The sequence below is a fragment of the Fragaria vesca genome, linkage group LG5 (genome assembly GCF_000184155.1).
Source record: "Fragaria vesca subsp. vesca linkage group LG5, FraVesHawaii_1.0, whole genome shotgun sequence".
Lineage (NCBI taxonomy): Eukaryota > Viridiplantae > Streptophyta > Magnoliopsida > Rosales > Rosaceae > Fragaria > Fragaria vesca.
The window spans coordinates 22,467,695-22,481,834 of record NC_020495.1 but is presented as its reverse complement, the minus strand read 5'-3'; the positions used below and the strand labels follow the sequence as shown (position 1 = coordinate 22,481,834).

The following is a 14,140-nucleotide window of genomic DNA, read 5'->3' as shown; positions in this document are numbered from 1 at the left end:
CTCTCTCTCTCTCTCTCTCTCTCTCTCTCTCTCTCTCTCTCTCTCTCTCTCTCTCTCTCTCTCTCTCTCTCTCTCTCTCTCTCTCTCTCTCTCTCTCTCTCTCTCTCTCTCTCTCTCTCTCTCCGAAGGCACGGCTTTGAGCTTCGGTCTAGATGGCCGAAGGCTAGACGAGGCCGACGATGAAGTTGACGAAGGTGATACTTCGATGAAGGTAGCAGATCTGGCGCGACGTCATAGATAGTCATCGGTCTAGATTTTCACGATGCCACAAGATCTGGAAGTAATAGGTATGGAGGAGGTGAGGAGGTGCTGCATATAAGAGGTTTACAAGGTTTTAGAGGAGCTATATCAAAAGAGAGTTTAGATCTAGAAAGTTTTGATCCGCAAAGAAGACGTGGAAGCCATTGGTTTGTGATGATGACGGTGGTCATATTTCGCAATCGGTTTATGTTCATTGGTAATTTGTTTGACTTGAATTAGATATGGATTCAAAACAATCTTTTGTCATGTTCAATTTTAGAGGTAATGACAATTAAGCTGGGTTCCACATTGGGTACTAAACTTAAGGGACAATGCTCATTAGCCCTAATTTTAAGAATTTTATTCCCACAAACAAAATCAGATTTTAAAATTTCTAAGAGCCAACTTAAACACGAAAAAGACAATTATACCCTTAATGATTTAAATAAACTACAATAGACCATTATAAGAACAATTGAATGTCTATTTTGAAATAAATATCTATGACCAAATTCTTGCAACCGATGACCGTTGACCATGACTCCGGCGACCGTTGACCGGGATCCGACAACATTGACCGGATCACTATTGAGGGCAGTAAGGGGTTCGTCTGGGGGAGAGGGTCTATTTGGGGCAGTAGGAGGGTCTATTAGGGGGAGTAGGGGGTTCGTCAGGAGGTCTATTAGGGGCAGTAGGGGGTTCGTCGGGGGTCTATTGGGGGCAGTATGACCCTTGAACTTAACTGTGTGATTCAGTCACTTATAACAGGTCCCAATTGGGGTTAGTAGGACCTCCTACTGAGGGCAGTATGACCATTGAACTTAACTGTGTGCTCTAGTCACCTATAATAGGTCCCTATTGGGGGCAGCATGACTACCTATTGGGGTCAGTAGGACCTCCTATTGGGATCAGTAGGACCTCTAATTGGGGGCAGTAGAACCACCTATTGGGGTCAGTATGACCGCCTATTGGGGGCAGTAGGGGGGTCTATTAGTGGCAGTAGGACCTCCTATTTGGATCAGTAGGACCTCCTATTGGGGGCAGTATGACCACCTATTAGGGGCAATATGACCACCTATTGAGGTCAGTAGGACAGCCTATTGGGGGCAGTAGGGAGGTCTATTGGTGGCAGTAAGGGTCTATTGAGGGCAAAAAGGAGGTTTGTCGGGGGTATATTGGGGGAAGTAATGGGATCTTTTGGAGGCAATATGCATAGGGTTTGTTTGGAGGTCTATTAGGGGCAGTATGAGGGCTTATTGGGGACAGTATGAGGTCTATTTTTTGTCTTCAACAAACCCCAACACAACATAGAAATTTCATCTTTTCCATAAGAAAAAATAAAATTGCTTCACAATAATGAGCAAGTCAATCATTAACCAAAATATAATAATGAACAACTCATTCTGCCCATGTACCTTCAAGGTGTCCTGTTTTTGATGAACAACTTCATTCCATGGTGTCTTTTAATTGATAATAAGTCCCTTCCTAACTCTTTTGGCTATTGTCCCTTACTCCCTTTATAGGTTTTTGTCTCTTGTGTGTGCCTTGAATCACTTGCATCATTATTATGAAGCAATTTTCTTTTCTTATCACCATGGAGCAATGCTTTTGTGATTTTGTGAGCACGGAGGAAGTTGTCCAAGCTCAAAGTCCCAACTGTACGTGCGAGCTTCAAACTCCACAAGTCGACACCGTCAGATCCACCGCCATCCTGGTAATGGTCACTCCGGAGCTAGAAGATAATCGTCTCCCATTACAGCGACTCCCATGTCGTTCTTTGTCGGAGTGGCGTCGTTATTTCTCTCTCCTCCGATAATAAGCCTGATCGGCTAGATAAGCTATATGTTGGTTCTGCATGTGATATTGATATGGAGCCAATTTATGACGACTATGATGAAGACTATATGTTGGTGCGTCTGTCTGACAATCATATTCCACAAGAGTTTGTTCCCAGTGAAGCTCTTGATATGATGAATAGAGACCAGCAAGTGGTCATCTTCCATAATCAATGTGTGGCTATTCCTGATGAGACCATGCATTATGACATGATAGTCAGTGATAAGGCAGATCTTTACACCATATTGTCCGTAAGAATGCAATTGAAGATCATGGTTTGTCAAATGACAAAGATGCTTGGGGGGCAACAAGACAGTCCCTACAAGCTACTTTCTTCAAATGTTCAAGTTGTTGACGCACAACATCTCAACTCAACATTTGGAAATTCTCGACAACAAGAGTCTCATGCCATGAACATAATGGCGTCGAGGCTTGGAGTGAAGCATCGGTGGCCTCCCTCGTGGCCTTACGAATTAATCGTGCTATGATTCCTTCATTTCTTTACTTCTAGCCTTACTTCAGTTTTACTTACGTTTCTTTCGTTTTTCTTTCTTTCTCACATCAAAAAAAGAAAAATATAAAAAAAATCAAAGATCAAAAAACACAAAAATAGATTCTTCATTTTATTGAAATGCAAGACAACGTTTTTGCCTACATAAGGCTTGAACTCTACTTCAAGGCCTATCCCTGAGGCCTGGATACCAAAAGGCATTCCACATGCCTTAGAGTTACTACCAGCGAAGTCAAAGCCAGCGAAGAATTGAAGACATGTTTGCAATGCTGAAAGTTGCAACAGCCAAAGCAGGACAGTCAATTCGCGGATTAAACTGGAATGATCCAGGAAGAACTAGCATGCGAGCCTTATACAACAGAAAGCCTTAAATGCAAGGAGTAAAAAATCGATAATTTCCGCTATATTTCGCCGAAATTTTTGTTTTTCTCACCCAACGATATATATTTACCCTCCCAAGCATTTCTCGTCCGAAACTTCCCATATATCCCGATATTTTACGAAATTTCCTGATATTTTCTAATATTTCCCGATATTCTTCACAATACACTGACGACTCTACACAGAGAGCGATAAAGATAGTGAAAATTTTGTACCTCATAGGTCTTCTACGTGGTTTTAAAGTACTCATGTAATTCTATGTGAAATATATCATATGTATATAAGACGTGATGGCCTAGGCTCCCTTTGGGGTTCTAGCCATAAAAAAATATATATATGTTTAAAGTAAACTTTTAAGAATTATTAACGGTTCAGCACTAACCTTTTCACCTCAACTTACTACAACTCCTTATAGATCAATGTTTATTCAAGGTTTTCATTTCAAATATAGTACATAATATAGAAAACAAACATCTCTTAAAGTTTGGTTTAAAATTTCCTTGTTTTTCTTCAAATTCCGTCAATTTTCTCATTTTTTTTACTGCAATCGATATTTCCCCGAAATTTCTATATTTTAGAGGGTCAAAATTTCCGTAATCACCGAAATTTTCTTCCTTGCCTGGATGTCTATTTTCTAGAGGATTTTACGGTTCGTCATTCCGACATTCATGGAGAGAGTTATGGCAATTTGAATGTTGACAGGTCAAGATACGCGTGAATTTGCAATATGTTATTATATGTGTTTTCGTGACCTTACAACATGTTTTCCTTCATTGGGGGGCATCCATAGAGGTTTTTGTGTAGCTTCATCCATGCACCAAGAGCTACTCAAGACCGATCCACGACATTTTTCGGTGTCTGCCAACTTCAATGATACACGGTACTACAATAGCATCTTGCTACTTCACTGGGGGGCATACTAAAGTTTGATGTCCTTCATTCTTCCCAAGTATCGTGGAACAGGCATCAAAACTGGGGGCACATAAGAGGTAGATATGTGTTCCAAACATCTAAGACTTAAACATCATTCAAATGTCTTGGTCATTATTAAGGCCAACACATGTGTCCTCTAAAAAAAAAATCAAGATTATGTCGTTCGCCGACGTGGTCTTTGTGTTTGACTCTCATCGGTTCACATTGGGAGCAGCAAAATGAATTACATCCACTCGAGGTGTATCTATTCAAGGTACATCCGTTCAAGGTACATCCCTTCGAGATCAAACAGTTCCTTTTCAAATACATTCACTCAAGGTACATCTATTCGAGCTACTTCTGCTTGAGGTGCATGCATAACAAGCGAAGTGGACATATTACTCATGGTGGATCCGAGTACAAGGTGATTCAAGTCGAGTTAAGTACATGGTTATCAATTGACGATTAATGTGCTACTATTGAAAATGCCTGACTACTTCGCTTTGCTGAGGGTGTTTGCTATGTTACTCAAGTTACTCACAGTTATTTGATGTATGAACCGAGCCAGTACATGTGGCTTTAGAGCAGCATGAACATAAACCTCTTCAGTCATTCTTAACATCATGACTTCGAGGCTGGGGGACAATGTTTACACCCAGAAATTAATATTTTACTGGACAGTAATTGTTTAGGTAAATATTAGTTAAATTCATGGTCCACGTCACACCGGCGAGCCCGAAATATTAGGTTTACAAGTGATGGCCCGCCAGCAGAACCATGCGAGCTAGATGTACAGTTCGCATGCGATCGAGATGACTTCGCGTAGAAGAAGAACTTCGTGAAGAATCAAGAAGAAGAGTTCGTATGCAAAAAAGACTTCGCATGTAATCAAGAAGTGGACTTCGCATAGAAGGTCAAGTCCTAAACATGAAAATGATATATGGATACGAAGAGAAGAGCTCGCTTAGGAAAAGGAGAACAATGGACGTACGCGCACATCTAGGATTACACGTCTAGAAGGTTTCTAAGTCTCCATCAAGTATTCGCGGGCTATCTTACAGTCTAGAATATGATCATATCAAGAGGCAACGTGATCGTTGCCTACAATATCTTAACGTTGAAGACTTCTACAAGTCTTTGACTCGCTTTGGGTCAATTTGGGCCAATACATGTGGCCCTAAAATAAGTCTACATACGTGATAGGAACTGCGTCACCCAATTACGTGGTTGCCAAGTAAAACGAAACCTTGTGCAACTCAACCGACTATGCAGCAAAGACCGAATCCTTATCAACAACTAACGAATTCGTCTTTATATAAAGGAGTTCAAGGATCTTGTCTATCTCACTCTACCTCTTAACAACTCTACAATCTACAAACAACAACTATGAACTATCGACCTAGTCGAACCCAAATGCTAAAGCATCTCGCCTTAGCAACCCTTCTCCTTTCAAGATCTCTGGAGCTTTGTCTCTTTACTTTCCAGGTTCCCCGAGTCCTTGTCCTTTTACTTTTCGAGCTTCTCGGAGCTCTCTTGCGTTCTCGTTTACCTTTCCTTTGGTTGCTCTGCTCGCTACAACCGCGAGTATCGATATTGGTGGCGGAGAAGCTACTGTAAATTCTCGTCCGCAAGGTGGCACCGGAGCCCAGCCTACTTTCGTTTGATTAGAAGTACAAGTTAGTGCACTACAACAACAACCCTACTACATTTTACGTCCGCGCGGTGGCATGCCCGCATCTCTAGAAGCATTTGGACCTCTCTCTCCTTGCTGAGGATCGTGGCCAAAACAAATATAATTTCCACACAAAATAGCTACAAGAATCAACCATGCACAACAGATTCAGAAGCTACATTCATTATGTACACTATTTAACAAAGAACCAAGTATGTTACATTGTGAATATTCCTCTAACTAATCATCTATAAGGTCTTTCTTCGTGTGTCTATGTTGTTGAACTACCAAAATTGAACCATTGACGTTGAAATCTGAAGAAGCCAAGAGATCTCCAACAGTTCCTAGTTCTGGACATTCTTCCCAATCACTCATCTGTGTGGTCAATGGTGAGTGCCCTCTCCCACCCCGCCCTACTATAAACAGCGTGTACAAGTCCCCAATGTCTCGTAGAGCTGCCACTGTTTCTGCCCCACTGTTTGTATACTTCTCAACGTATCCAACTTTACCTGATGCAACATACCTAGACAAAGAATACACAATTTTATCTGATGCATAATTAATTGAAAAAGAATAGAAAGAATCCTAGTTTTCCTCTCTTAAAACAAATAGAGACCTAGATCCACAAGTAGCTAATTGCAAGTGTGTTAAGATTGCGAAGACCGTAGCTTAGGCAGACTATTTTCTAAAAAGAAAGAGATCTCACGGCCAAATGAAGCAGAGGTACGTACCCGTTATAGAAGTCATTGAGAAAAGAATTGTCAATGTCATTGCCCATTTCCAAACTTGACAACGCCATGAAGACCTCAATGTCATCCTTTCCCTGCTTCTCTGAGTTTACCTTCATATTCCTTGGGTTTGATGATTCTCTAGGCAGAAATCTAATCACCGTCAAATTTATCTTCGTATGATTTGCGATTCGAGTACTCCATGCAATAGCTTCACGATCATCAGGCCCTCCAAAAAAAAGAGTCGCAACATGTTGAACAGTGTCCACCCTAGTGAGCTGCGAGAACCCTAATGCCCCAGCTAGCCCTTTCTCTACAATAATCCCAACAGTACTAGGCGCATGCCGAAGAATCTTCTGGTTCGTCGTCCTCACAGCTTCTTTTCCAGTCTCCATCTTCCCATCAATGCGCTGATGCTTATGAAACGGCAGCAGGATGATAGTCGTGCGCAAATCCTCAGCAGCAGTGCACACATCCTCATACAGGCCAGATAAAGTTGACACAGCTTTGATCATGTTGATTAGAATGCTGGTATCTACAGTGAAGGTGTCAACTGTTCTGTGGATTTCCACTACGTCATTACCACCGTACTCATCCTCATCGCTCATTTCATTATCTTCGAGCTCATGATACGACACATTGGTTCTGCGTTTTCGTTGTAGCTCGATCAGGTGAGCCAGGTAGGGCATTATGGGTGCTGTTTGAGGACCTCTAAGTGTTGCAATAACCGATAGTATAGCGTTTACATGACGAGGTCCATACACGCATCCCAGCACTCGAAGCTCATTCTCAGGCTTTTCTAGTTCAGTACTCACAGTGGTGCGTGTGTGAGCGAATAGTTGATAATCTTTATTCATTAGGATAGCCACCATTGGCCCTGATATTACAGTGCTAATAACGATTGTCATTACTAACAAATTGTAAGCCACAGGGGTCCATTCCTGAATCACCACACACTGATTTAGCTAAAGATGTAAATGAAAGTGTGATTCACAAAAATGTGGTTTAGAAATCTTACAAATAGTTGTTTGCCCGCGCTGCCGATGAATAATAGATCAGCATGGCCCTTCAAGTTCAATACAAAAGCAAGGAAGAACCCTTCACTGAGTGGAATCTTCAAATAGTGGCAAACTGCAAGAACGCCACCAATCTTGCTGCTGATGCACAACAGCACCAGAATGAGAACAATCAATATGTTGGTTAGGTTACCAAAATAAGCCCCATCGAATTGGAACCCGATGTACCCAAAATAAACAGGAAGAACAAAGTTGTGAACGGAGTAAGTGAGTTTATGCAGTAATGTTCTTGCCGTTTTCCCTTCTTTGGGGAATGCCACGCCAGCGAGAAAGCAAGCTATGATGCTATTGAAGTTGGCCAATTCGATCAGCATAGAAGTCCCTATTAGAACCGACAGTATGAGGAACACCTCAGGGTTTCTAAGGTACTTGTGGTTATTGATGCGTTTGTTTAACCATGTAGCTAAGTACCTAAAAGCAACGAGCACAAGCACCAACCCTACTAGGATTAAGAAGGCGTTTCCTACCATTTTCCCTGACGTGCACAAGCTCATGAAATTGAATACCAGTAAGCAAGCAAGCTCAGTGACCAGTGCAGAAGACACCGCCAAGCGTCCAATGTCTGAGGTTGCGAATTTCAACTCTGCTGCTAGACGGTTCACGACTGGGGTGGCGGAGTAGGCTACAAATAACATCATGGATAAAACATAATATGCCTTGCCAGAGGGTTTTTCCAAAAAGTGACTACTCAAAAAGAAGGAGGAGACCAACCCAAAAATGGCTCCTATTGAGGCACCACCGCATGCAATTGTGCACACAACACGAATGTTTCGCCTAATATAAGCAATGTCCACCTCCAAACCAAACAAGAACATGAAGAGGATGCGGCAGAAGAACCCGAACATCTCGTAGTATTGTGCAGCTGACGCCGGTAAGAAGTAATTCTTTACTTCTTTTATGTTACACAATCCCGAAGGACCTAACACCAAACCAGCCTGGTATATAAATGTACGAGTCAATTCTAAACATGTTATGTTATCAGAGTATCAATATCCAAACTAACGTGATTTTTTAACAAACTTATGGGAGAATTAGGATATATATACTCACTAGGATCTGAGCAATGGGACCTGGTTGACCCAGTGCCTTGAGCAAAATGTGAAAGAAGTGTGAGATGACGAGAATGCAAGAGACTTGGATGGCCATGGACGCTAGTGGGTTAGCCAAATCATCTTGGCATACGAATTTGTGAGTTGCATCCATGTTTTTGATCGGTACGTAGACGTACGAGAATCAGAAATTTATTTTGGAGAAGAAGAGTGATTCTAATCAGCAGCAGATTCTCACTGGTGCAACAAAGAGCTTATGGTTGTAGGCAAAGAGGTTAATACATGTAAGAGGGAAAGAGTGAAGCTACCTCATTTTGGGTTCAGATCCTTTTTTTGCTCATGGTGGAACCGTAAAAGTCTAAGGCCTTCTTCACTATATGGTCGATTGTTTTGTCAAATTTCGGTTATTATGTGGTCTTGAATATTCCGATATTATGACCAGAATCCGTTTAATCCTCCGTTAATTTGGCTGCATCAACCACAACGAAGTATGTTTCACCTCCAATTCTCTATGTGTTTTATTTTTTTTATTATGTTTGACAGTGTGATGGATATAGAAGGTTTAGTAGTTTTTTTTTTTTTTTCACGATGGAAAATTACTACAGTGGTCCTAGGAATCCCCTGCTCCTATACTACTAACTTCTTACAAAAATGTTTGAACAATTCACAGGAAACTCGTAGAATTGTTGTTACATCGGCTGGGCATAAGTGATGGGTCAAATTTCCCTCCTTATTTGGAGGAGGATGTCATATATATAGTTTACTACATGTGAAAAACTTTTCAGTGAAGCCTCAAGACCCATTCAATTAACCAAGAGACAAGATGCAATATGAATAGCAAAGTTGGTGGTGTGTATATGTTGAAATGCAACAGAGGGCCTATACGTATAGACTTGTGGGTGGCTGAAATGTTTGACAAAAAGAATGGAGATGCATTGATGGTGCATACAAACATTGAAGCTTGAATTAAGAAAGAAGTTTGAATTCTCTTCCTCGTGCATGGATGTGAAAGATTTGCATGGAAAATGCATGAAGAAGTTTGCATATATAAAGGCATGAGCAATTGTGCAATTGATGTACCGGTGAGTTCATCTTGTGTTATACAAGAGTGTGAGATAGAGAGAAAACTCCAAGTCAGAAGTTTGTGTGTGTAACAAAACAAAGCGAGTGTGAGAGTGTATCCCTTTAAATGTGAGTCTTCAAGTAGTGTTTCTCTCGTTGTAACATTTATTCGTATAGTAGAGATTTTTTGTTGTTGTTACCCCGTGGACGTAGGCACTTTACCGAACCACGTTAATTCCCGGTGTTCTTTATCATTTTATTTCCATTACATTTTACATTTGTGGTTATGAGTTTCTAATTCCATTCTACAGTTTATTCTTCCACATAACCCAATAATAAGAACCATTTCTATGTTTTGAGATTCATTTTCTTAAACTTTAAGAACCGTTGCATCTTGTTTTTGCAGCAAAATGACCAAAATGCATCTTTTGCCTATGGAATAGCGTTATTCGAATGAGGATCAGTTGATGACTTGTTTGTTGCACCCATTTTTCGATCACATTTCCGTAAGTTAACCGTTCGATCGATATTTAGATACGCATGTTGAGATCATTTATACAAATTTTTCAACCAAATTGAAAATCAATACATAAAGCACTCATAATTGTGCCCATTACCGTTTGGTTTAGTGGTATAAGTCTCTCTTTGTAAGTGAGAGGTCGTGAGTTTGACTCACAGTATTGTAGCACATTAATTATGCATTTAATAAAAAATAAAAAACACTCATAACGGTCATGTTAGTCGTTAAAATGAATGTAACTAGTAAATCTGTTTAAGCAATTTACAATTTTCAAGAATGAAGAACATTAAATTTCATCTGATCGGGCCACATCGGAAGAGCGAGCGGTTAAATTTGTTTCATAAATATATTGATAGATCAATATCCCCTGCAGAACAATAAGATAAAGAATAGGTCAAGATTGAGCAAAATCATGTTGAGCTCCCTTATTACCGACATAACATACACCTATGAAGCTTCGGTCTCTCTTGTTCTCTCAGCTGCACATGGAATTGAACCCTAAGCTTGGACGTATTTTAATGGTTGAATTGGAACCTTGTTGCAGGCTTGCACTTCGGTAATGCAGTAGTATTACTATTTGCCACTAGTATTGAGAGGACCGCTGCTATTTATATATATATCCCTAATCACAAGGCTTCTTGTTGAGCAAATTATTTGGACCGAGTCTTTAGTTTCTTGAATCTGCCAGTCCAAGTTAGCTCATCCAACTTGACATGAAAAGTGGAGCTTCCATATTCTCTAGGCTGGTTTAGGCTTACAGTTTCCTGGAAAGTTTAGTAATGTTACGGAGTATTGACATTATATTGTATCAAGATTTCTGAAACGTAAGCGTCTAAGTGATCGATAAGTCAGTCATTATTTAGAGGCTTGTTCGTTTATTGTTGTTAATTACCAAAAGCTGCTAATTTTGTTGTGTTGACACTCTACTAAAATTATCAGATCAAGGGGAGGGGATTCGACTTCTGAATTCTACGTCACTGAAGCTTAAACATCAAGCATGTATGAAGAAGAATGAGAACGGAGCACTATTAAGCAAACAGAATCTGCTGAGGAATATGTCAACAGATGTGTCTATTTGATCCTCGTCTCGTGAGGAAATTTTCGTTTAAGGCCTTAAGAGTGGACTGGCAGCACTTCCAATAGTTGGTATTTTCCAGTTATAAGCACAAGAATTAATACCACAAACAGTTTGAACCAATGTGTTCCTTGTCTTCGTGCAAATCCTCCATCCCACACAGTTTGATCTATTAGTATATGAACCTCCTCTCAAGTAACTAGGGAATGCAAGCAACCAAGTGACCAACAAGTAGGAGCTTATTTACCAACAAACAACCAAGGAGTTAGAAGAAAGCAAAATCACAAATAGAGTGAGTACAAGTACAACCTTCAGTTACAATAATACTACGCGGATTTTTAGAGTACTTGATTGAAAGTCTGTCTTCCTGACGAATTCTACAGAGATCAAAATCTGTAACAAAATCAGTTGGATTGGAAAACCTCAAGTAGCACTACAACAATATAAGATAAGCAAACAAATTTAACAACCAATTTTCAAGCAAGGTTATTGAACATTTTAGAAGTTAAACTACCGAGTAACTGAGTGATTCACTAAATTAGTCGTTTGCATTATTTGGTAAAGAACTAGAGAAGCAGAATTGCTTTAGATAATAGAGCTTTCTCTACTTATGAACTGATTTCTTTGTAATATCGAAACTAGATTTTCAAAATAATGTATAGGAAACCCACAAATCCTATAACAAGAAGTGAAAACCCCTCTGAAAATACACCAAACTGAACTGAACTAAACGACTGTAGATAACTAGATATGACTTGAACACAATTGTCTTTACACCCCAATTATTTGTCCTTTGACCAGAAGCACAGTTCTTTCTCAACTTGAATAATGGAAACATCTAATAGCTATGTTTTGGTTTTTTCAACCTTCTCCAACATGTAATTGATTCCTGAAGAAATTTACATTTGTACAATTTCTTCATCTACCAAGTTAAACCCACACTGTGGTCTTTAACTTGGAATCTAAGCAACAAACCTGAAGAGCTTTTCAAAAAGCGTTTCCAGTGCAAAGTCATAGTAACCGAAAATAGTAACCGAAAGAGCTTCACGTTGTCCTTGTCGTATTCAACCAGTTACCAAGGAACCCACCCACCCACCCTTTAAAATTTGTATTACTGGAAATCTCAACTCCTCTCAAACACACCAAGTTTAACTTCCCAACAGAGAAAATTAGCACAAGGGGAAGCAAGAAACGAATCAGGAATCAGAAAGCAACTTGATTTCTCACAATCTCTTTCTCTTTCCATTGTAAAGCTGAAGCTTTTGCTTGCATTACCAGATGGGAAAATGTCATACATATAATATATTCGTACAGTTAACTAAAAACCCCAAAAGGAAAAAAAGAAAACAAACCCAAAAAAGAGCCATCTCATAGAGCCTAAATCCCTCCTCCCCCCAAACCATGCACACTTTCTTCTTCTTCTTCATATGTATAAAAATATTCCATAAGTCAGATTCTGAAGCCCTCAAAATGGGTCTTCAACCTTTCAATCTCCATCTGATATCTCTTCTCTCCTTGGCCTTGTAAACTTTCTTGGACAGAAATCAACTCAGATTTCAACTTTCTTTTTTTCTTATTACTTTTTTTTTCTATGAGATTTAAGCTGCTGCTACTGTGCCTGGCCGGAAAGAGTATTCCTTGGCCGTGTTTGCTGAACTGGATTTCCTTTGCTCCCTCTTTCTCAAGGCTTTCATGGAAGAAGTGCGATTCCAGTTCTTCTCTTTAGCTTCATCTATCTCTATCTGCTCATCTCTGCACTCTTCACTACAGAAGGGAGTGTCACCTCTGCAAAATTTCCCAAAACATCCATCAGCACCAGACTAATTTACCATGCAAACACACAAGTCCAAATCTAAACACCCAGATTTAGAAGAAAAAAAAATTAAAATTAAAATTAAACTCTCAGATCCTCAATTGCTCTACTACAAATCACCATCTTTCCTGTTTGGGAGCTCAGAAAAGGTGGGATTTCTATTTGTGGAAGCCAATAATTGAAGAAAACACAAAGTAGCTCACAAGAGAAGAGAAACATCAATCTAACCTGTACATGAAGATGTCTCTATTATCGCCAAGAGGTTTCTTGCAGAGGAAACAAGCCTCCAAGAAATGAGGCTGATGCTCTTCAAATCTCGCATCCCAGAACCTCCCAGATCTCGGCGACAAAGACGAGTTCGACCCAAAAGAACCCATCTTCCTGGTATAACACATGGGCCTTGAAAAAAACGGATGCTGCAGCTGAGTCCCGGAAAACCCAGCTTCCATATCAGCCAGCGAGGCCAACCCGTCATCTTCCTCGATGAAACAGGGCCTCCTTGCGCTTGAAACCGAGTCCATCTCTGTGTCTCTTCTGAGCTCAAAGCTAAGCTAAAGCTTCGTTCTTTACGAGAGGAAAATGTGAGAGAGAGAGAAGGGGGTGGTGGGGAAATGAGTAGTGCTGAGGGGTTTTAAAAAGAGGTTGGTGAAGGAAGAAGAACAAAACAATAAACAACGGCAAGGTTTCTGAAATCCGTGCTTGTGAATCCATTGGCTCAAAAATACCTGCATCTCCAAAACCATCCTTCTCTCACCCTCGATTCTTGAATTATTTACGCTTCCGCCACCCGGCGGGGCTTCTGAGGCAGTGGCATGTTTGTAAATACGTGAAATATGTTAGGGTGAAAGGGGAAGAAAAAGAGTGTGAGAGATCTTTCTCTATTGGGTAGGTCCCGATTCCCGCAACCTAATCGCACTCAACGATACGTTCCTAAACGTCATTGTTTGTACTAGAGAGAGAGGGGGGGTCCTACACGCGAGGAGGAAGCGCGTGAACGTGACGTTCGCTGCACCGCTTGTCGTTCGTTGTCTAGCTTCAAGTAGCAGTAGTGGAATTTCTCTCTTTGTTGCAACGACTTTGAGTCTTTAACCCTTTTGCTACTCCAATTATTTCGAAAGTAATGGCGAAAGCGTAAGAGGGAAAGCAACAAGAAGAAAATATCAACGGTGTTGTTCTTCTTTTACATTTACTATGTGTGTCCCTTGATTCCGGTCATTCAATAGTTCAATAATACAAAATATTTACTATGTTGTTCCCTTGATTTA

The 14,140-nt window shown here is 40.3% G+C and overlaps 2 protein-coding genes across 2 annotated transcripts; both read right to left on the bottom strand.

The window, feature by feature from the left end:
- Positions 1 to 5,792: 5,792 nt before the first annotated feature.
- LOC101293796 (cation/H(+) antiporter 1-like) lies at positions 5,793 to 8,502 on the bottom strand. The gene is made up of 4 exons (XM_004301669.1): positions 8,407 to 8,502; positions 7,299 to 8,291; positions 6,284 to 7,221; positions 5,793 to 6,075 (listed from the first exon to the last, which is right to left on the bottom strand). The coding sequence occupies exons 1-4, from the start codon at positions 8,500 to 8,502 to the stop codon at positions 5,793 to 5,795; spliced, it is 2,310 nt and encodes a 769-aa protein (XP_004301717.1).
- Positions 8,503 to 12,321: 3,819 nt separating this feature from the next.
- LOC101301109 lies at positions 12,322 to 13,661 on the bottom strand. The gene is made up of 2 exons (XM_004300247.1): positions 13,104 to 13,661; positions 12,322 to 12,847 (listed from the first exon to the last, which is right to left on the bottom strand). The coding sequence occupies exons 1-2, from the start codon at positions 13,394 to 13,396 to the stop codon at positions 12,661 to 12,663; spliced, it is 480 nt and encodes a 159-aa protein (XP_004300295.1). The 5' UTR covers positions 13,397 to 13,661; the 3' UTR covers positions 12,322 to 12,660.
- Positions 13,662 to 14,140: the final 479 nt, after the last annotated feature.